Source organism: Vipera ursinii (assembly GCF_947247035.1).
Source record: "Vipera ursinii genome assembly, chromosome: 7".
Lineage (NCBI taxonomy): Eukaryota > Metazoa > Chordata > Lepidosauria > Squamata > Viperidae > Vipera > Vipera ursinii.
Window position 1 is genome coordinate 50,042,199 of NC_139521.1, and position 24,215 is coordinate 50,066,413.

General features: G+C 37.7%; 1 protein-coding gene across 1 annotated transcript in view; it reads right to left on the reverse strand.

Annotated features, from left to right (window-relative positions):
• Nucleotides 1-15,674: 15,674 nt before the first annotated feature.
• TTC29 (tetratricopeptide repeat domain 29) overlaps nucleotides 15,675-24,215 on the reverse strand; it is a gene marked incomplete at its 5' end in the record, with an annotated part of 98,212 nt that continues 89,671 nt past the window's right edge. The window contains 2 exons of the mRNA XM_083367783.1: nucleotides 15,675-15,892; nucleotides 16,133-16,183. Coding sequence (XP_083223909.1) covers nucleotides 15,873-15,892; nucleotides 16,133-16,183 — 71 coding nt within the window. The 3' untranslated portion in view covers nucleotides 15,675-15,872. The remainder of the gene's footprint in view (nucleotides 15,893-16,132; nucleotides 16,184-24,215) is intronic.

Here is a 24,215-nt window from a genome sequence, read left to right on the forward strand (position 1 = left end):
GAACAATTAACTTCCTCCTGAACAGCAACCCAAGTCACGAATGAAACACACTGGAGAGAAAGGAAGGAGAGTTATGTGTAGATATTTATTAGTTTCTGGAAATCTACATTTGCAGCCTCACTTGTGGGCAAGTATGTTAACAGCCCTTGCAGTGGATATCCAAGTACAGTAACTAGGATTGTGTGGATTAAGCCTAGATTGTATTCCGGATATTAGAGATTCCTACCCTCCAATAAAAAGTAAGGTATTTGGTTAAGGCAGGTTAAATTATCCTTAGCTGCTTTTATTCTCTTGATTTGTTCAGGAAAAAAATGAAGATGTAAAAGGTAAATGGGAAGCCTACCTAGTATCCACTCTTATTTTCTGGGTAGGAGTTGTGCAGCTGATCCTGGATAAAAAGACTTGCCCTGTTTTTTCACATGGCAACGTAAAAAAACTGGTTGGTAATGAGAGCCACAGGTCTTTTTGTGGAAGCCTAGACTTTCCCCCCACCGCCACTTGTACTCAACTAGGTCTCAAACATGCCAAGGCACTTTTTTACTAATTTGTTTTGCCTTCTGGAGGTTTCACTATGTCTAAATAATTGTGTTTTAATATAATTATATAATTGTGTACAATATTGTATACATTATGATACAATAATTGTATAATATTGTATAATTTTATATTAAGTCTCCCTTATTCAGACACCATCTGAATGAGATCAGCCTCAGGTGTATAACATTTGTAAGATCACCCATTATCTTGAAGGAAGTCAGGTGAGCAGAAGCAATAGAGGCAGAATAGGGATCAGCAATCAGCATTTTTTATGCCAGTATAACTTTCTGGTTCACTAAGGATGTATGGAAAACATTTCAACTCAGTCCTGGCAAAACATTTCCTATCTGTATAGAAAGGGGCAATTTTCGCTCTTGCTCATTGTGGATATTCAAACCAGACATGTTATAACAATTAGGCAACAACGACTCAGATATTTTCCTAATGTCTTCATGTTGCTGCCACTGATTTTGCCAGCACACCAACCTGAATTATGTTCAGAGTTTGAAAGAAATTTTACATTTTGCTATCTACACGTTGTTCAGCTACCACAAAAGTTAAATAAAAAACCGACAAGCTAGGACATAAACAGGGTTTTAAAGTGAAAGCAATTGAGTTGCTGCATTTTCTGTAATCTTATTCCATTTCTTTTCAATATATTTCGTTAAAAGCACCTCTGGGAAAATCTTGGTTTTGGTTGAAAATGGTTGCTAAGGCTGCCATTAATCTGAGTAGTAGCTGGATGCCTCATACTTTAGAACCTAAACCTAGAACCTTCTAAAGCAAAGCCTTTTGGTTGATGATAACTGATCATCAACTGATAAGTCAGTTTCATTTTGCACAGTGTAATTGTTCATGTAAAAGTCAGAATGCAGAATACCCATTACCACTCTTGGATTCTCTTTCAGGAAATAATACTTTCCTGCTTCTTAAATCAGTCCATAAGTTTTTCTAGATCTAGTACTGTGAGATTTAAGTACACATTGGTCCACATTTACTAATCCTCTGCACTAAAAAGACTGGGTTCACCATAGTAGATTGGTTGTAAGTGGTTTGAATTGGAGGATGATATATGTTCTGTGTAGGTTGAGTGAATTCATGCTATATTTTGACTAATGCTGCAAGTAATTGATGTTCTGCTATTCTGTAAGAACCAAAACACTTAAATAACACAGCGTCCATTAGTACTCTTTGCTCTGCTTCTGACCTGCAACAACTCTTGAAAAGTGAGCAAACCTCTTCTGATACCAGCACTCAGACATAAAAAACTAAGAGTAATGAACTACGTAATCACAATCTAGTACATGGGAGAGCAAAACCTTTTAAAAGATTTTATTTACTTATTTCTTGGTTTCAGTTTTGGCACAACCCAATTTCAACTGACTCCAATTAAGCACAGATACAGTATACCAGTTCCTAATTACCTTCTTAACCAAGAATGTACAAGCAGATGAGATGCCCCATTACTACATAATGCCTGTCACACATGCATATCAAAATTGTCTTTACATGTGTAAATTGTACATCCGTGTAATGAGTGCCCAACCCAGTTCATAGTTGGATCCTTTGCTTTGAGTATAGCCCAATCCATTTTTGTCCAATACAAGAAGTACTTATCAAATCAAGTACACATCTTGATTTGTCAGTACAATGTGAAAGAATCTCCATCTCCATCTTTCACATCATCCAGCTCTACCAAGACAAGAAAATAAGTGCAAACACATACATTCTTCAATATAAAGTACAGTTGTGAAAAAAAGCTAATTGAAAGGATTTGTAAAAGGAAAAATGAACAAGTGAAGAGGAATACGTAACAAGTAATACAACTGAAGAATGACTATCATTAATAAAAATAAAACATTGGAATATTATGGATATATTGTGAAAGAAGGAAGGGAATCTTCTCTTTACCTGGCTAAACAATCTACATCACTCAGAATATTTTTGTTCTAGGCCTCTTATCATCTCGATTACTCTTTTCTGGACAAAGCCTTCTATTGTTAATTGACAACAACAGTATCATAAAAACACTACATGCTACGCTAAGTGTCACTACATGCTACACTAATTGAATACTGATTAACTTGTTCTGGACAGTGTGTGCAGCTTGCAGCTCTAGAATAAGGTATCTCAAATCTCTTGGGGGGTTTCAATAGTCCCCTCTAAAGGCTCATCTTTATGTTCTCTTTGCCTCAGTATAAAGAAGATTCAATAACCATTTGAGCACAGACGCAATATTGTTCTCAACCTACTCCTTGCCCACCAATAAGGTATTTTCTAGCTTTTGCTGGCCTAAGCTGTGCTGAGAGGCCAGTTTGCAGCAGGTAGGTTAGGGAATAGAGACTGTCCTAGTGCTATTGCTACCTTAGGCAAAGGTGTGCATGACCACCTCTGGTCTCCACCTACTGATTTTTACAGTAATTCAATCTGGGGCAGCAGAAGCGCCAGGATGTGCCCACTATGCCAAAAAGCTATCTCCACAACTCCTCTTGCCAATTCAGGGATGTCAGGAAAAATGGGAAGAGTATGAGAAATGCATCTTTTAGTACCACTTGTCCTATTTCTAAAAAGACTCTTTGCTTTCCCGCATAGCAGCTTCAGTGCATGGGTGACAGCTGCAGAGCCCCAAGGCCCAGCTGCTTACCTCTTGCACTGCAGTGTTGAAGCCTCAGGCAGGCAATTTAAAATAGACCCAGCAGTCTTGAATACCCTCCTTCATTTCATTGTTGCAATGCCCAAGTGGTGAGTGGGGTATTTTAGACATGTGCCCAGCAGTCTTTTGGCAGCCCACAGGGTATGCATTTAATATATGCCTCCTCCCATTGCTTTGGTATATGGTGCCAAAACAAAGTTTTGGGAGGTTGTATCTCAGGGGAAAATGACATCTTTAAGATAGAGCTGACAATCAAAGAGAGGCAGGTAGCTGTTCTGTGAAGGTTTTTATTTGAAGGGATTTTTTTTCATGGGTTCTTTGAATAGCATCATTAATTGATCCATAACCATTTTTAAAATGTTTTTAAAATGTTTTAATTTTTAATTGTTCAGTTAATTTGTTTTGGGGCTGTTTATTTAATTCCTTTTAACTTTTGTATTGTTGTTTTTATTGTTGCTAGCCGCCCTGAGTACTTCGGGAGATAGGGCGGCATATAAGTCCCAAAAATAAATAAATAAATAAATAAACCATAGGATAATCCAATCTTACAATTCATGCCTTCTGCGTGATTTTGGATTACAACAATTGTCAGAATTGGCAAGCGTGATCATTAATGATGATGCAAATTGTAATTAAAATGAAGGTCTCTTTCCTCAGAAGGTTTAGGTTATAGATCATCCTGCTACAAGGATCCTATTGAGAGTCTTAGGAGCTGCCTGGGATATTGCCTTTCATATATGCCTAATACAAACTAAGAATGGTTTAATATCTATTTTTCAAATCCATGATTCATTCTATTTGGAGGTAAATATAGCCAAAATAAAGTTAATAACAATTAAAAATACTTTTGTCAGCATGCAATTAAAAATGTGCTTAGTTTTTACAAATTGAGATAAATATGCTTAACTTTGGGGTAAAAGTTTTAAATTAATTTTCATTGTAACAGTCAACCCATTAAAAGTTCCATTAAACACAGAAAAGGTACAGTAGTTTGGAGAAAAGCAATTAAAATATTGATTTAGGCCCAAACTGTGACATAAAGAATGTAGCTTATTCTATTATTAATGAATGCTTAAAATGGAGAAATTGGATGAAATTCATGTATATTGGTTTGAAATAATAATCAGACTGATACAAAGCACAGGGAAGACAGTGTAACTGTTTTAAGATGCATACCTATTTTCATTTACTCTTTTATTAACAGATTATTATTGTAATTTTGTTTCTCCTTTCTATGGCAATTATACATTTATATTCTCTTTATGTAAGTAATACTATTAATATATCATAAATCCTCTTTTAAAATTAATTGCATGTAATTATTGAAATGGAAAATGAAACTAGTCAAAATCAGGAATAACAGCATTTCAGGTACTGGGCAATACTTTGCAATTTATGCAAATCTGAATCTATTCTTATGTAGAGGTTGATCCCATAACACGTTATCATTAAATAATTTATTAAAATATAGACCTAATAGAAATAATACATTAGGACTTTGCAAAGTATGTTAGCACAAGTGAAACACCTCTCCCTGAAGCCTTGAGGCAACCACATCTTTGAGAGGCTGGCTTCCCTACTTGAAACTCTGTCCCTGGTGGTTTGCATTTCATGCAGTGGCGTAGCGTGGGTTGTCAGCATCCAGGGCAAGGCAAGTAATTTGCGCCCCTTAACCGCACGCCTGGCACCCCCTCTCCACAGTGGGTGGCAACCCGGCGGCTCGGATCAGATTCGCACAGCCAGCACTGCAGTGAGAGAGAGTGAGTGAGCCAGGCAGGGGCAGAGAGCTGCGAGTGCGAGCGCGCCCCCCCAGATGTTGCGGCCGGTGCGGCCGGCCCCCCCCTGCACCCCCCACGCTATGCCACTGATTTCATGGCAAGTTGTGTGAGACTTTGAAAAGATGTGGCTGATTCTCTGCTTCATGGACAAGGATTTTGCAAAGCATCTCTTTCAAATGTATTGTACAGCCCTATTATATGTGATAAATGGCTGTTTCCAACAATGGCTATGTTACTTGGGGACGATGTGGTCCATAGAAGATGTTACACTTCCATATGGCATAAAAAGGATGAAAATTTCGATATAAGTAAATAATAAAACTGAGGGAACCAAGTTGGTGAAAGTTAACCCATACTATTGTATTACATTTGTTTTGAAATACTCATAGATCACTATGATCTAATGCTTTTTATTTTATTTTTAAAAATAAAGCTAATACATATTTTGTTCACAAAACAATTATAGATCTCTTTTAAGTATAGAGAATATTTAGGCAAAAATAAATGTTTCTCTAGAGATTCTTTCATGCTGTTTTACTTTTGACCGAAAAGGTTGGGTTTTTGGTTTTTTTTGCTACAGCTGTTCAAATTCTGCCTACTTAAATGTAACTTGTAGCTATTTGATGCTCTTTCTGATGAAATGGAATCAACCTGAAGACAGGGGCTAAATACAGGCAATCAGGTTTTTACACATAGCAATTGATATATCATTTCCATAATAAAAATTGCCATGCTTCCAGGTTTCTTTTATTCATAGAAAACTGCCTTGTCAAAACAATAAACAGAAACAAAATACACCCCCCCCAATCAAATTCAATAACAACATGGATTCTCATCAGTGTCAACACTGTAGTTTTTCTCATTTACATCACAATGTCAGGAGGGTTCAAATCGCTGAAAAGGTAGTCACATTAAAAACTAGACAGGGAAAGCTAATACCTGCTTGAAGAAAACTTGTGTTTCATGCATCATATTTACCTTGAAGCAAAGCTGCTGCTCTAATACCAATTTCTTTGTAGCATATTTTAAACACCATTTTATATCATGATTTACTGTTGGCACCCAAGATTGCAATGGAGGTCAAAAGGTAGTCACTAAGGTTTATGCCATGTAGTGAAAAGGTATTCCACATTGCTTGAAAAGAGAACAACTGGCCAGGTTCATCCAAAGGGCTTTAAACTAAAACTGGAAGACAATGAGAAGGGGAGTGATGACAAGAAAAGAGAACTCAGGTATAGAACAAGAGACATAGGAAGCAAAACCAAGGTCACCCATAAAGGACTCAGATGCCTATATACTTGCTCAGAGATTGGGTAACAAATGAAGAACTTGAAGTTCTAGTACATGAAGCAGGTATGATATTGTTGCTATCAATACATTGGTGGGATGGAACCCATGATTGGAAAATACCACTTGAAGGATATAAATCGTTCAAAAGAAACAGAACCAACTCAAAAAGAGGGGGAAGAATTGCTTTGTATCTAAAGAATTACCATACCTCTACAGGTATTGTCCCTATACAATACCAGGGACAAAAGCCTTCTTGAAATTATTAGGGTGAATATTATAGGGAAAAGAAGTGACATTGCTATAGATCATGGGTGTCAAACTCGCCATATCATGTGACATGTCACGACGTATCGTGTGTTTTTTTACATTGCCAGAGCTGGGGTGGGCACAGCCTCTGTATGATGCAACCAGTCCGTGGGCTGGCAGTTTGACACCCCTGCTATAGATGTATATGCAGGCCACTCAATCAAGTGGAGGAAATAGATGAACTTTTTGCTAATCAGTTAGCCAAGGTGTGCAGGAAACACAACATTGTAGTAATGGGGGACTTTAACTACCCCGGCATCAATTGGAAAATAAACTGCGGTGAGTGAGGGATCAAACAGGTTTCTGATGTGCCTAGCTGACAACTTTGTCATCCAAAGAGGATAGTTAGGAGCTAGAGTATCAGCTATCCTGGACTTAATCTTAATTAATAGGAATGAAATGGTTGAGGGAGTGGAAGTTGTAGGAACTTTTGGGGAGAGTGACTGTGTCATACCAGACTTCACCAAAAGCAGGCAGAAAGGTGATTGAACAAAGTCAGACCAGTGTTTTAAGACATTAAGAGAGTTGACTTCAATAAACTAAGAGAGAGATTAGAAAGAATTCCATGGTTAGAAATCTTAGAGGGAAAAACAGTTCTGGATTCATGGGAAACTTTGAAAAACAAAATACCGTACTAAAGGGACAAACAAAAACAATTACCACCTAGGAAGAAAAACAATATTCCAGATGAGATCAGCATGGTTGCACAAAGAGTGCTCTGACAAATTAAAGAACAAAAAGGGCAACTATAAAAATGGAAAGAGGGACACACAACTAAAACAGAATGCCAGAAAATAACCTTAATTTTCAAGGATGGATCACGAAGGCTAAGCTCAGATTGAATTAAGACTTGCGACAAATCCCAAAAATTATTTTAAAAAGCTTCAGTATGTAAGGAACAATAGCAATAGCACTTAAGACTTTTCTATACCACTTCACAGTGCTTTACAGCCCGCTCTAAACGGTTTACAGAGTCAGCATATTGTCCCCAACAATCTGGATCCTCATTTTACCCACCTCGGAAGGACAGAAGGCTGAGTCAACCTTGAGATGGTGAGATTCAAATGCCGAACTGCTGGCAGCTGGCAGTCAGCAGAAGTAGCTTGTAGTACTGCATTCTAACCACTGCGTCACCACAGCTTACAAGAAGAAACTCAATGAAAAGTTCAGTCAGCTAATGGGAGAAGAAAGCAAGAAGGTGATGGGTATCAGGAAAAAAGCAGAATTGCTTAATTTCTTCTTTGCATTTGCCTTTACACAAAAGGGAAAAAAAATAATTCAACCAATCAAAAGCAGCACAGTGGGAGACAGAGCAGGTATCCAGGTCAAAATAAGTAAGAAATCAGTAAAAAAAAAAACCAAAACACCTATCCACTTTAGATGAGTTTAAATCTCCAGGACCAGATATTTTATAACAGAGTACTGAAGATGCTGGCAGATATGATGTCGGAACCACTAAACAAAATCTTTCAGAGCTCCTGGAGCATGAGGAAACTCCCAGAGGACTGGAAAAGAGCTAATGTGCTTTCAATCTTCAAGAAGGGGAAAAAGTGGATCCAGGAAATTACACACCAATCAGCTTGACATCAATAGCTGGAAAAATCCTGGACAAGATAAGCAAGCTGCTGATTTGTGAGGAACTAGAAACAAGAAAGGTGGTTACTAGAAGCCAGCATGGGTTTGTTAAAAACAGTTCATGCCAGATAAACCTGATTACCTTCTTCGATAAAGTGAGTAAATTGCTGGATTGGGGAAATGCTATGGATATAGTTTATTTGGACTTCAGTAGGTCTACTTGATAAGATAGAACAATGTGGGATACACAGTACCACTACCAGATGGTTTTGCAGTTAGCTGACCAACCACATAGAATATGTAGCCCTCAATGGAACTATGTCTACATGGAGGGAAGCATGCAGTAGGGTACCTCAGGGTTCTGTCTTGGGCTCTTTATTTATTTTTTTTATTTTAATTCCATTTATATCCCGCCCTTCTCCGAAGACTCAGGGCGGCTTACAAGCTTAGCAGTAGCCTTCATTCTATGTATATGCCTGCTTATTAGGGCTTTCACACACACACCCCAAGCGGCATTATTACAAAGTCAGCTTAATTGCCCCCAACAATCTGGGTCCTCATTTTACCTACCTCGGAAGGATGGAAGGCTGAGTCAACCTTGAGCCTGGTGGGACTCTTTAACATCTTCATAAATGATTTAAACCTCTCCTTCCATCCCCCACTACCCAGTTTCCTCCATCCCTTCCCCCCCATCACAACTGATGAAATTTATTGGATGAGAAACAAGATGTTTTGTTCTTCCTCCTCAAGGAAAAAACCCAGTCCAGTTGCCTTTTGAAAAAGCACCTTTGAGACTACCTTTTGGATAGGTTATTTTCCCCCTTTGCTCACTTTAATTGTTATTCAGCGGGAAAGTAGGACATATTCATACAATATAAGATCATCCTTGGGTAAACAAACCCATAGACAAATTGTTCCTAATGAGCATATAACCCCTATGTATTTTCATAGAAAATGACATGCTAGGAGAGAGCTACAGGAAAGTTGCAAGCTTTCCTTTCCAAAGTTGGAAGAAGAGGATTAAAGATCAAACATTTTCTTTGTTTTTTAAATGTTTAAACAAAGAATGACCTGCCTTGAAGTTGGTTAGAAGCGCAGATTGATCCTACTACCTCTCTATAAATGCTTCACATAAATGTCATTGTTCATTAAGTCAATCTACTCATATGGAAAATCAGTTTATCAACAGCTGTCCTGGGGCTATTTGAGGGTAATCACTATCCACCTTGTAGTAAAGCAGCAAAGACATACAATTTAGTAAGAAATATGCATACAGTGTAAAGAACATTTCAATATTTTAGAAAATGTATAAATACAGTAAGCGTGTTTAGTGTTGTTTAATAATATTACTCAGTTAAATAATCATCTAAATGGTAAAAATGACATGTGAAAATTACCCTAGAATTACTTTCTCTCATATATTGGTTTGCAGTTGGTAAGGAAGGATTATTGTGAGGAAGCATTCAGTTTACACTAGAATAAAATCATACAATCACAGGGTTGGAAGGGATCTTGCAGGTTTTCTAGTCCAACCCCTGCCCAAGGCAGGAGATCTTGTTTCATCCCGGTCAAATGGCTGTCCAATCTTTTCTTGAAAATGTTCAGCGATGGAAACCAAGTTGTCCATTTGTTAATTTTTTCTCACTGTCAGAAATTTCTCCTTAGTTCCAATTCGGATCCCCCTTTAATACATTTCCACACATTGCTTCTTGTCCTGTCCTCATGTGGTTTGAAGAATAAATCAATCTCCTTTTCACTGTGACAGCCCCTCAAGTACTGAAAGACAGCTATCATGGCACCCCAAATCCTTTTCTTTAGCCGAGACCAGGGGTAGGCAACCTTGGCTCTTTTATGACTCATGGACTTCAACTCCCAGAATTCCTGGCTCAGGAATTCTGGGAGTTGAAGTCCACAAGTCAAAAAAGAGCCAAGGTTGCCTACCCCTGGTCTAAACATACCTAGTTCCCTTAACCACATGTTTAACTTCCAGACCTATTATGGTTTTCGTTGCTATTCTCCGCACTCTTTCTAGAGTCTCAACAACTTTTTTGTATCATGACCAGAACTGGATGCAGTATTCCAAGTGGGTCTCACTAGTGCAATATAGAGTAGTACTATCACTCAAGATCTTGATGCTATACCTCTTTGATGAAGCCTAGGATTGCATTGTCTTTTTTGGATGCTGCAGCACACTGATGGCTCATACTTAAGTGATGGTCCAGTAGGACAACAAGATCTCTCTCACAATTACTACTGTTGAGCCATGTACTGCCTCATACTGTATAATCAAACCTCATTTGGTTTTTCTTGCCTAAGTGTAGGATCTTACTTTTCTCACCACAGAATTGCATCTTGTTAAATAGGGTTCATTGCTCAGTCAATCAGAACTCATTCTCCTGAACTTTTCAGATATTCAGATATTCCTGCAACATATGGAATGACTACGTGGATGCATTTGTTCTCTTCTTTGTCTGAAATGACAACATTGACAATGTTGCTACAATATCCGAAAAGCTCAAGAGAATTTTCAGCCAACACAACATACATGTACACTTTAAACCCAAGGATACACTAAGACAGAAGATTGTCCACCCCAAGGGTAAAACACCCCCAACAAAAACTGTCATATATGCAATACAGTGAAGTGAAACGTGCAGATCTGTACATTGGTGAAACAAAACAACCACTTCACAAACACATGGCACATCATAGGAGAACAAACTCATCAGGACAAGATTCAGCTGTCTGGCTGCATTTTGAAGACAGCAAAGTCCACATTATGGGTAGAGAGGATCACTGGTTTGAAAGAGGTGTAAAAGAAGCCATTTATGTTAACATTGAGCAGCCCTCTCTCAACAGAGGGGGAGGGATAAGACACCATCTATCTCCAGTCTACAAACTGAAGTTATTGCAGCAGTGCCAAGAACATTCCACAACCAACTCCACCTTGAGGCCTAAGATAACCCCCCCTCCCAAGTGGCCTCAAGAACTCTCACGGAGAGTGCTAATGAACCAAATGACTGCAAAGAAATACAATTCTTCCATCCCCCACCATCCAGTTAGAACTTATCCTTCCACCCCACCCAGTCTCAACTGTCAGTACCTATCCTCTATCCCTCCCCCTCCCCCACCATCACAACCGATGAACTTTCTTGGATGAGAAATAAAACGTTTTATTCTTCTTCTCAAGGAAAAAAGCTAATCTGATAACATTTGATTATTTATGTGATTTTGGCAATCTCTTTGACAAATTTCAGACAACTTTGTGTAAATTCAAATAAATTCAAACTATACTAATTGCAGCACAGTTTCAAATCTTTCAACCCTGTGAGAAATCACATGATGAATTATTGTGGGATGCTGTTATGTTTGTAACTAAGTAACCTGTATATATTGTTACTAAGCAATTCAGCCAGGAAGCCCTTCCAAGTTACACTTTACATTTTGGATTCTTATTAGCATAATTCTAGACCTAAATCTGTTAACAATTAATGGCAGTCAGGATCAGAGATTACTAGGATTGCTAGTGATTGACCCTGAGTAGTGGTATGTTATTTTTGTAAATTTCTACTTCCCAGCGGCCCTCAAATGTATCTTCTATATTGTTGCACATGGTGTCCACAACCTTCAAAAGCATATTTTTGTGGGAATTCTGGGAAGCAATAGCAAACTGAAGACAGCTCTGCTGAGATGATTACGGTGAAACAAGGAGATGGTGAATGGATTGGCTTCTTGGAATTCCTCTTTGGATAAGGAGAAGACTTGGGATCATATACACGCATTCCATATAGCAGCTCTCCATGATGGATTTAGAGCTCCAGGAGCCAAGGCAAAGCAAGTCTTTGCCAAAGCTACAGATATAATTTTTTGGAAGTCACAATCAGTCACTAGTTTTGCATAGTTCCTGTCTTAATCATTTTTGCAAATTGCTTCAAATTCTGAACAATTTGAAGAGAAGAAATTATAATTTTCCACATTTTCTTGTGGGAAAATGTTGTTGATTAGTAAACAAAATATATTAAGATGAGACTTAGAATGTTGAATACTAGAGGAAACAGGAAAGAATTAAAGATTATAATTAAAGGAAAAGAGACCCACTAATACAGAATGGAGTAATACCAGATATAAGCAAAAACTGTTTTTCTGGACAGCCTGGTGATAAATCATATTTGCTGTAATGATTTGAAAAGAAAAATATGGCCACTGAGCAAATAGAGAAGGACAAATAATTCTGAGTGGTAGTGAAAAATAGTATGATCAAAATTGTGATAGGAATATAAAGTTGCTTCTGAGCTAAGGAGTAAGTTTTAATATTGTTGCAGACTGTCTGATGGCTGTTGGTTGGATCATCACTTAGTTTTGATTAAATATCTTACTTGGGATGTTAATTTGTTACTAATGTTAATAAAACAAAAAAATTAATAATCTCAAATATTCATGTAATGAATGTTAATTGAAATTAATGGTTAGAAGAATGGTTATATAAACTAATCATCAACATTGCCGTTGAAGATTTCCTTTGGGCAAATTATGTCTGTATATAGGGTTAATGTATGAGATCTGTGTGGGAAGGAATAAAATAAGAGTTTTGGAACTGAAAGAAATGGAAGCAGAATCTAGGCACCCTTAGGATGCAAATATTACAAGAACAGCCTAAGCATATACTGTAGTACTCTCTTCCCCAAAGATGCCTGACATACAGTATGTAGAATTGCCCCAGGGACTTTTTATAGCAGCATTCATTGAACAATATTGGCAATATGCACATTTCTGAATTCACAGTTCTTAGCACTTTATCTTTTGCTATTCATTTATTCTTGAATATATCTATGGAATAGAAATTAGTTTCAAACAATTTAGAAGATGGACACTAAGTAGGCATGTACACCAACGTTACTATTCTGATGATTTTCTTCATGATGACACTTTATATCACCATTTTGATTTCTCCTGTGAAGCAAAAAAAAAATATGTTGAATTCTGATAGTACTATCTTGTATATGCCGCTTCAGAGAAAGTCTGACTGTAATCAATGGGACTTTGCCTGGGTAAGAGGACACAGCATAGATCAACGTTTTGGTGCTATATGAGAATTTTCAAGAAACCATGGTGATGGATGCTTTAGTATCAGGATATTATAAATGTAAGAAATTTTAAGTTGGAGAAACAAGCTTCCTGTGTACCACAAAAAGTGATTTCTCATTATAATTTTTGAAAAACACATATTTGTTAAGAATCTATTTATTGCAAATAGTCAAAATCTATGCAGTACACATGTAAATTATATGGAATCAGAAATGAGCCTATATATTTTTATAAGACTGTGCAGTTTATATTAGTATTATTGAAAAATATGCATGAGGGGTATGTTTAATATTTACATCCTTCTCAAAGCATTTAGTTTAGATTAGTTCAGAGTTTTCCAAGAACTGCAATGTGCCAGGACAAATTTTTGAAGTAATAAATCTAGCCTGTTCCACTTAGGTGTATTATTAGTATGTACATTTCTTCAAACATTGTTTCCTAACTTATTGTAAGATTTGGGATAGTTTGGCAATATCATTTTCTCATAATACATCCTGGAAGAAGAAAAAGCAAAATATTCAGGTTATTAGACTCTGCAAATTATATAAAATCCTTGTCAGAACTGAAGACTATTTATTCTAAAGGAGTATCGGTGTTTTACAATGCAGTTTTGCTGTGCTAGGGATTGTTAAATTTTGAGATCACACGGGAAGGATCCATACAATTGTTATTTTATATGCCAGTCTAATTGGTAGAGTGGTGATATGAGCACATATCATTCCAATAATATGAAATTTGATTCTGATGCCAAATGGAAATATTGGAGCAGCAAAAATACATCTAAATAAGAAAGCTGCTGGATAGGTGATTATTTTATTTAATTCCCAGTGGTTAAATTGCAGCATAATATATGTAGCTCTTTAGTCTATTATCATAATTTGAAAAACAAATTAAATTCAAAAGAGGAACAAATGCAACAAGAGTAATTTATACAGATTTTATAGTACATTATATTGTATTTAAAATTTCATATATTGTGATGCATATAATATAGTTTTGAGCTAGAGATTTTATTAATTTATACTATAATATTTAGAAATTAGGTCCCTGCAGCATTTCTTCCTACTAATAGTGCTATGGTTTTTCTTCTATATTAATTACAGACACACTTGTTGAAATAGGCAGCTATAGAAATCTAAGAAATATTTTTTTTAAAAAAAATAATTTTTATGATTACCATGATCTGATGCAACTTGTAGAAATGGAACTCTTAGCTAATGACAAAGAACTCTTTCTACAATGTCTAATACCATTAATATCCTACTGGATGGTCAAACTGCTATCAAATATTTATATAATTTGGAAGAAAAGCATGTAGAAATAGAGTTTAAATATTCTTACCTTCCATCAATAATCGAAGCTTCTTTTGGTAATAAATGCAATGATCATGTAAGAACCTCTGTCAATATCAAGACTAAATATGCCAAATCTGAAGCACGATACAAGGTATGCAAAAATCCTTCAGTATTTATTTTGGACATGCCTGATCTCCAATTAACCCTGACATCCCACAATATAACAAAACAAAACTAATTAAACAATACCATACAAGATAAATAAATAGGATGGAAATCCAGTCATCAATACAAAACAAAGAACTTCATTCACCTAGCCCTGTGGTGGCGAACCTATGGCACGGGTGCCATAGGTGGCACGCCGAGCTCTCTCTGTGGGCACGTGTGCTGTCGCCCCAGTCCTAGGCCTTCAGCTGGGCTTTATAAAACCTTTTTTGCTTTAGGCCTCCGCTGCCATGTGCAAAAAAAAAAAGGTTCAATCAAATTCAACTTCTCGCAGGAAAAAAAAAAGTTCTCGCAAAGTTGGAATTGATTGATTGAATTTTGTAGTCCCACCCAGTCTGCCGTTACCACTGCAGCCACACCCACCCAATTGGCCACACCCACCCAAAGGGCCATGCCCACCCGGCACCCGATGATACATAAGTGGGTTTTGGGTTGCAGTTTGGGCACTCGGTCTCTAAAAAGCTCGCCATCACTGACCTAGCCCAAGAATTGGGAGGACAGCCAAACTTTAAGGCCTTTCAGAATGCTATCAAATGATAGCCACACAGAACTTCGGGGACATCCCATCCCACAGGACAGATGCCTTGTCTTAAATTAACCTAAAATTAATTTACTTTAAAGGACATCTTTGATTTCTCAAACAAAATATATTGATATGTTATGATATGATTGTCTTATTCCTTAACCCACAGTGCCTTAACCAACTGTGTTAATCATTGTATAAAGGTTCCCAAGCTCACAAAAATGCATTCAAAAATTACACTGTTTAACTGAAGTATATATAAGAAATGCTATTTCATTTTGTTAATAATATCAATCAATTATAATTCTAATAAGTGAATTAAAAAAGCATGGAACAAAAATATAAATATTAGTCATATCAGACATTGAATTTTAACATATTAGTTTATTTTAATAGGAATTAGAGCAGTTAATCAGCACATGGGATAGAAATTCAAGTATGTTTATAAATAATTTTTTGGAACTTATTTATTGTTTAATGTTGATGATTATGGATACAAAAACTAAACATATTAAAATATTCATTTGATTAGCCTGTTTATTTGGTCGATTTTAACATTTCAAGGTTTGTTTGAACAAGCATATCCTCATATTCATTCATCAGTTTCAGAAACTCTTCAATAGGTCTAAAAAATGAAAAAGAGTGAAATGTAATTAACCATTTACTTTTTTAGCTGTGAAAAACTCTTGTGTTTTAAATACAATACTAACTTCTCTTCGTCATTTTATCAAGAGTAAAATTTCCTTGGATGCAATCCAAACATAATAAAAGAACATTTGGTTGAAGGTCAGACTATATTATTTTCACAAGTATTAACTATAAAATGTATTTTGGGTATATAGCAAGATATATACAAAATATGTACCAGGTAGTTTCTCCAGAACCATATCTTCAGTGTTTTCTTCTTGTTGGGCATCTAAAAAATTAGAAATATGTAGATCAATAACATCTCGCTAAGTAAATTGCAGGGCACAATGTGCATGGTGACTTCCAGACCAGTGCTATTCCTGTAGAGTTTACAATATTTTTTAATCAGCGTTTCATTTTCAAGGGAAACCCTTTGTCATTATTTGTAATAGGTCCTTGTAACCTATTCCTTCCAACAGTCATCAATACATTCAATTGATCAGCAAGAGATATATGCCAATGGAAAGGGAAAGGAATGTTATAGTCATAGTTTTTTTTGGCAGACCTCACAGAATTCATGGTTATCAAATTGATACAAAATCCATCTTCTGTGATACGTGATTTTACAAATATTGAGATAATTCTGAGCAACATATTATATCCAGTGAAGGTATTTACATCATTTTTAGCATATATCTTTAATCAGGTACATATATTCCAATTTTTCTAGACAAATCATATTTTGAATACAATTTTGTCAAGACATAAGATTTATGCAAATATTATGATTGTATCTGTGTGCAACTGACATGACAATAATACGTAAAATAGGTTGTAATGAAATTAGCTGAGCTCAAGCTTAAGAATCTTTAGCTCTGAAAATAATTTATTAAATTATTAAAAAGATAACATTATACATTAAGCAGAAAAGATTTATGCACTTGTTATAAAATATAACTAATAAGATCATATTTATTATTCCAGTAAACAGTGAAAGTTTTCCATTTACTACTTGAATTAATAATATGAAGATACACCCAAGCACTGAGCACTGCCAATAAAAGATATTATGAAAATAAAGTCTATTGAAAAATCATCATGGGGAGTATAAACTAGAGGTCACTTCTCATATGAATCAGGATTGTAGCCAAATATAGCTTTCTCTGTCAGTACTACTGCGGAATTGATAAATAACTCCTAGTGTTACTAGTCACTTGTAATTTTTATTAATAACTAATGAATTAAAAATAATAGGTCCTTAAGACCAGTTTGTGAAGTGGTTAATGTTTTGAAAAACAACAGAGAAGACCCAGATTCAAGACAAAATTGTGTCAAAAGCTTATTGAGTGATTCTGGGACTGTCACAGTATCGCAACATAATTATTTTACCAAATTGCTATGAAATAAATGGAAAGAAAAAAATGTTTGGGCTCTTTGAGATCTGGGAAAGGAGAAACTCTTCTCTTTCAAGTAACGAGAAAAGCATTTAAACAATAAACTCCTGAACTTGTTTTCTTTAAAAAAGTCTGTGAGAAAACTGTTATTCAAGAAAACAAATATAATAAAAATATTTGTGTCATGCTTCAAACCAATAATCTTCTTTATATAAAGCAAAGACTGCAACCACTGTGCTATATTAGCAGTGCTGAAAAAGAGAGATATAGAACTATTAGAGTGCATGATATCTCATTTGAAATGGCAATACTCCTTCAAAGTAGTCACTTAGCCACTGAGGTTAATTTGCAACAAACTGGAATGCTGTATTCCAAATGGACAGGAATGCTCAAAGCAACAAACAGATAAATGTACTTCAGAAATGGAGCAAACTGAGTAGGGATTAATAGAGATTGACACTGTTTGTTTTGTCCACTATTCCAATGATGGAGCATCTGGACCAGATTGAACCCTTAGGAAGAAAAAAAAAAGAGCATCTGGGATAGAGTGTTGATATCATTTGGGTTGTCCTGTAATAGTAAAAATGACAAGATTTCACTTAGCTTCCAAAAGGCACAGATTTCAGTCTTTTTTTCTTGAAATATTTTTTTAGAAAGTTAAAATACAAAACTCCCAATTTTTTTTAACAAAAACAAAGAAAACACAAGACACTTAAAAAGTGCATTAAAAACACTAACAAACATAGACATATTATCCCTTCTATTTAAATGTTGATAAATATATTACAATGATATTAGTTTCCCACTCATTGCAAAACAGCCTTCCCAAAATTTTAAACTAATTCTATTTGCAGATTATTACCTGTCATCTATCTACTTTATTAATGATAAAATAGTTAACAGGTCGAATAGTAATAAAAAAGCAAGATTAAAATGTCAAAACTCTCTGTTAACAAACTGTTATTGTAGTCAACTCATAGCAAGTTTACAGCTTATCTATCCCAAATCAGTCCAACAGTTAACACTGATTTGTCCATGATCCACCTTTGTTTTTTAATACTATCTCTTATCCATTGTTGTCTGGTTAAATATAATAATATTCTCCAATCTATCTTCACAAAAGAATCCAAATGAAGGTGTTTGCCAGTTAAGTATGTTAATCCAATCCCCAATCTCCTTCAATCCCTTTGAGGAAAATCAGTTTATCACTTCTCCACTCAGTCAGTTTTCTACTGTTGTAAAAGAATGAAGGCTTGAACTTCAGGAAGGCATGTACAATCCACTCAGTTCTAGCTGAAAAAAATTATTCTTTGAAACAAAGAATAACTGAGCATCTCTAGTAAAAGGTAAAGGTTCCCCCGCACATGCGTGCTAGTTGTTTCCAACTCTAGGGGCCGGTGCTCATCTCCGTTTCAAAGCTGAAGAGCCAGCGCTTGTCCGAGGACGTCTCCGTGGTCATGTGGCCGGCATGACTAGACGCCAAAGGTGCACGGAGCGCTGTTACCTTCCCACCGTAGTGGTCCCTATTTTTCTACTTGCATTTTTACGTGCTTTCGAACTGCTAGGTTGGCAGAAGCTGGGACGAGTAACAGGCGCTCACTCTGTTACGCGGCACTCGGGATTTGACCCGCCAAACTGCCGACCTTCTTATCGACAAGCTCAGCATCCTAACCCACTGAGCCACTGCGTCCCTGTGAGCATCTCTAGAATAGAATAAAAACAACAGAATAAGGTTGCCCTTATTGACATTTATTCCAAAGAAATAGCTAACACAAGTATTAAAAGATGCCAATACTATAATACTGTATCAAATATAAACACCAGTTCACTGCAAGGAAGAAATCAACTAATGTACAACATGGTTGCGGTTATAACTGCATCATTATATACATATAACCTTGGTTCAAGAAAAAAGGGGGAAAAGCCCAAAAAGTGCATAGAAGATTGGGCTGTAAAATAATATTAGGATGCTGCAGTCAGATGTAAGCAAGATGGAAAAGATGGGAAAAAAGAAGCTGAAGAACAAGAAGACCAAAAAATAGTTGATCAAGAAATACCACCTAGAAAGGGAGATTAAGGAAGCACTTGAAATAATAAAGAGCAAACGACAGCTATAGTCAGGAAGATCAGCAGATACAAAGCTTGTATTGTACACTATAGGCAGAATCTTCAATTTCAGGTTAGTTTCTAGCAATACATAAATGCAGACAAGTACAAAAAACCAAGAGCTGATACCAGTCAAGAGTTGACATAAGCAAAAATAGTGAAGTTCTGAGTGCAGCTTTGGGATTACCCCAGAATTGTAACAATAATACAGCTTGGATGAAGGAGGTGGATAAAAATGAAAAAGAAGATGAAATGAAAGAACAGCAGAAATGGTGCAGAAAAGACCAAGGAAAATCTTGAATTGGTTAGCACCAGATGAAGATAAAATGCAGTTTTTCATTGAAACATCTAACTGATCTAAACCCATTCACTGATTTCTTGCTGAGTTCATAAAGTCTAGCTCACTAATCCAAATCAGAGCTGTGGATACTGAATATTTCTGTCCCTGGGTCAAGGACCCTTTCTTTCTATCCTGTAGCTACAATCATATTCTGTGTGTGAGGTTTATAGAGTAAAAACCCAACTATAAAAGCAAGAAGCAACAGAGTCCAGAAAGTTGTCATAATAATCAGTTGAGCAAAACAGTTATTATCTGTGTATAAAATACACATTATCTACTTTCACTCTCTCTATACATGTTGGTTGTCATAAAAAATCTTTTAAAAGCAAGACTTAGATAAATCTATGAGAAGATAAATGACTGTGTAGATTTTTTTCCCGGCAGGTAAGCAACTTTGTTTTGGGGTTCACCAATATAAAAGCTTCATTGCAAAATATTTTTCAGTTGCAACAGCCCAGTCAGTAGAAGCAGCAGCAGGAGCTGTTTAGATTTCAGAATTTGTGCCTCTAGTGCACAGGTCGGCAACCTGCGGCTCCGGAGCCGCATGCGGCTCTTTGAGCCGTCTCTTGCGGCTCCCAGCCGCCCGGTGCGCGCGCACCTCTTCCAACGGGCAGTGGTGCGCGCGCACCTCTCCAAATGGAGAGTGGCACCGCCCGTTTGGAGAGGTGCACGCGCACCTCCCCGAATGGGCGGAGGTGCGCGCGCACCTCCCCAAACCTTTGGAGAGGTGCGCGCGTACCTCTGCGCGAATGGGCAGCGGTGCCGCTCTTTCAGGAAGCCCGCCGCGGCCCGTCTGTGAAGCTGCCGAAAGCGGCAGCTTAGCAGACGGGCCGCGGCAGCTTCCGCAAAGAGCGGCGCCCCTGCCCATTCTGAGAGGTGCGCGCGCACCTCTCCGAACGACCGGAGGTGCGCGCGTACCTCCGCGCGAATGGGCAGCGGTGCCACTCTTTCAGGAAGCCCGCCGCGGCCCGTCTGTGAAGCTGCCGAAAGCGGCAGCTTAGCAGAAGGGCCGCGGCAGCTTCCGCAAAGAGCAGCGACCCTGCCCATTCCAAGAGGTGCGCGCGCACCTCTCCGAACGACCGGAGGTGCGCGCGTACCTCCGCGCGAATGGGCAGCGGTGCCACTCTTTCAGGAAGCCCGCCGCGGCCCGTCTGTGAAGCTGCCGAAAGCGGCAGCTTAGCAGAAGGGCCGCGGCAGCTTCCGCAAAGAGCGGCGACCCTGCCCATTCCAAGAGGTGCGCGCGCACCTCTCCGAACGACCGGAGGTGCGCGCGCAACTCCGGTCGTTCGGAGAGGTGCGCACGCACCTCTCGGAATGGGCAGGGGCGCCGCTCTTTGCGGAAGCTGCCGCGGCCCGTCTGCTAAGCTGCCGCTTTCGGCAGCTTCACAGACGGGCCGCGGCGGGCTTCCTGAAAGAGCGGCACCGCTGCCCATTCGCGCGGAGGTACGCGCGCACCTCCGGTCGTTCGGAGAGGTGCGCGCGCACCTCTCGGAATGGGCAGGGGCGCCGCTCTTTGCGGAAGCTGCCACGGCCCGTCTGCAAAGCTGCCGAAAGCGGCAGCTTTGCAGACGGGCCGTCGCCATCAGGCAACCGGGAACCGGTTCCATCTCATTTTTTAAAAAATGGCAGCCGCGTGCGTCCGCGCATGCGCAAAAAACCTTTTTGCGCATGCGCGTGCATGGACACACGCACGCGGCTCCCTCTTTTTTTAATTTGTGATGGAACCGGTTCCCAGTGGCTCTTTTTCTTTTTTAGGTTGCCGACCCCTGCTCTAGTGCAGGGGTGTCAAACTCAATTTCATTGAGGGCCGCATCAGTATTGCGGTTGCCCTCAGGGGGCCGGGTGGGTGTGGCCAGGGTGGGCGTGGCCTACTAGCTGGGCGTAGCTAGAGTGTGTATGGCCTACTGGGTGGGCGTGGCCAGCTCTACATCGTTTGCATCAAGGGTGCCTATGGGGGCCTGGGCAGGAGTGGGACAGATCTGAGGGTCTCTGGCAGGAGGAGGGTCTCTGGGCCAGGGCCAAGGCAGTGGGGGCCGTTCCCTCACTGTTTCCAGGATGGCTTCGGGGGCCGCATGAAAGCACTTCGCGGGCCGCATCCGGCCCCCGGGCCTTGTGTTTGACATGTCTGCTCTAGTGCTTTCCAGTCCACATTTGAATATTTCTAAAGATGCAGATACAAAGAAAATAAAAGCTGTAAGGCTGAAGCTCTGCTCTGTTCTTAGAATCACCTGTATTTGGTTTAATCATTCAGGGTTTGTCATAACAACTTCAATTGTTCTGTAGACTTGTCAGCCATTATAGGCTTCAAGGTTTCTAGGGTGTTCAACTCACATTTCAACTCCTTATAGATTAAAACGTAATGGTTCTCCAACCATAGCAATTGCCCAATTTGAGATTTATTTATTTTTTTTAAATAAAAATGGGAATGTAAAAAAAGGGAAGCAATACAAGACAAATTTAAATAGATATGTTTAAGAATGCAACCCAAATAGTTTTGGAATTATTTTTAAATACATGGATGTGCTTTTTTTAAAAGCATATCTTACAGTTGTATTAAATGAACAACTTTCTGACAGTGCAGAAGTGGACAAGCACAACTAATGGAATAATAGCCTGCAGGGTTTAGCTAACTGATATTTGAATGTAATCAACCTTTGTGATGTCTATTCAGAAGCAATCCCCTTAGCTTTCAAGTGTAGCATATATTTCAGCACAGCAAAACTGCACGAAGAAAATCTCTGCAGACTACACAGATACAATATGGTCTTCATATCTCTACAGTGAGTTTGTGTTCATTTTGAGGTTAAATTTAAGGTAATAGCTACTGTATATTCATGAAAGCTGAGAAAAACACATTTGATTTGTTGAAGAAATGTTATTTGATTTACCAAGGGCCCTATGCTGTAATTTTGACACAGTGTTTTATGCAATTCATTGTGTCGTCTTTTTTTAAGAGAGTGTGCCAAATAAATATTGTCTCTATAACAAAATTTTATAAAGCTCATCTACTTTATCTTCTAAAGCATTTCTGTTCAAGTTATTAATAATACTTATATGCCTAGTAATTAATAGGACACAAAATACTGATCAATAGAAAATAAAGTTAGGAACATTAATCTGGCTATCCATTGAAATTCATGAGAATTGTACAAAGCCCAGCTGTATAAGAATAGAAAATTTCTATGTGAGGTGGTGGGTATTGTTATGTATTGAATATACGGTATATCAAATTGTGTTAATCCCTGCTAAAGTGAAACTAACTTAACTCCAACTGCTTGTGAAGCTAAAATGAAACTGATCTTTAAATGACCCTGACTGTTAACTCCAACTGTTTTGGAGGGAAACTTTGAACATTCATATTTGGGCGGGTTTTTCAAGTATTGTGATTGGTTAAGGCCCTGTGGGCTCAGAGTATAAATTACAGGCAATTGCCTGCAGTTCTCCAGTTCTAGTTTGAATCAATAAATAATGTAACTATGCTGGTCTGCTCCTTGCCTACTGAAGCCCACTACGCAATAGGTATGTTTGTCCCATATTTTATTTTATTCTCTTGAGCTAATGAAAAAGAGAAATGCAATAGGGTATACAGTTCTTGTCATCTGAATTATGTCAATCCTGGTCATGTTCTATGCAATGTATTAAACATACATTCTGAGTTAGTATAATATATGTTTGTATAAAAATATCAAGTATATGATTTGCATCTATGCTTATTGAAACAATAACTCAGAAACTAAGAAATGATGTAGTCTACAGTGAGGTAAATTGAGTTATATAAAATGAATGTCAAAATCTTAGATGTGGAGCTACTATCCTCAAATAAAATACATTATAATATATTTTGTAAAAGTACCCTTAGTTATTGTTTTAATTTCTGTTAAAAGCTTTTTATGTATAAGACTTATGTGTGCATAATTTTATGACTATGAAGAAATTGTGTATGTTTGTGTTCTTTCTCTACACACACACACACACACACACACACAGAGAGAGAGAGAGAGAGAGAGAGACTCATTTTAGAAAAGGAGAAAGAAGAAAAAAGATAAGATAAAGGGACGAAGAAAGATTCATATCAGACACAAATTCTAGCAGACAAATTTAAGATCTCTTGCCTGGTACTGTTGGAAGAAATTATAATCTCCCCCATGTACCTTTCAATTTTAGGCGAAACCATTGCTTTTCCTGATAATGAGATTATAAATATCTGCAATCTTTTATATTATTATTGAACAAGATAACTTTTCTCAAGTTGAGGATATTCAGATCCCTAACTGTTTGTTAGGGAATCATCCAAAAAACCTGTTAAGATTTAATTGTATTTTTATTAGGTATTTATGTAAATTAAAAATTGCTCACTACAATTTTGGTAGTTAATTTTATACCCTCATTTTGGTGGCTATATTCCCTTGAAACCTGAAAGATTTCCATTTTTTTCCAAAATTAAATGTCTTTTGTAATTTGGTCAATTTTATATGGAATCT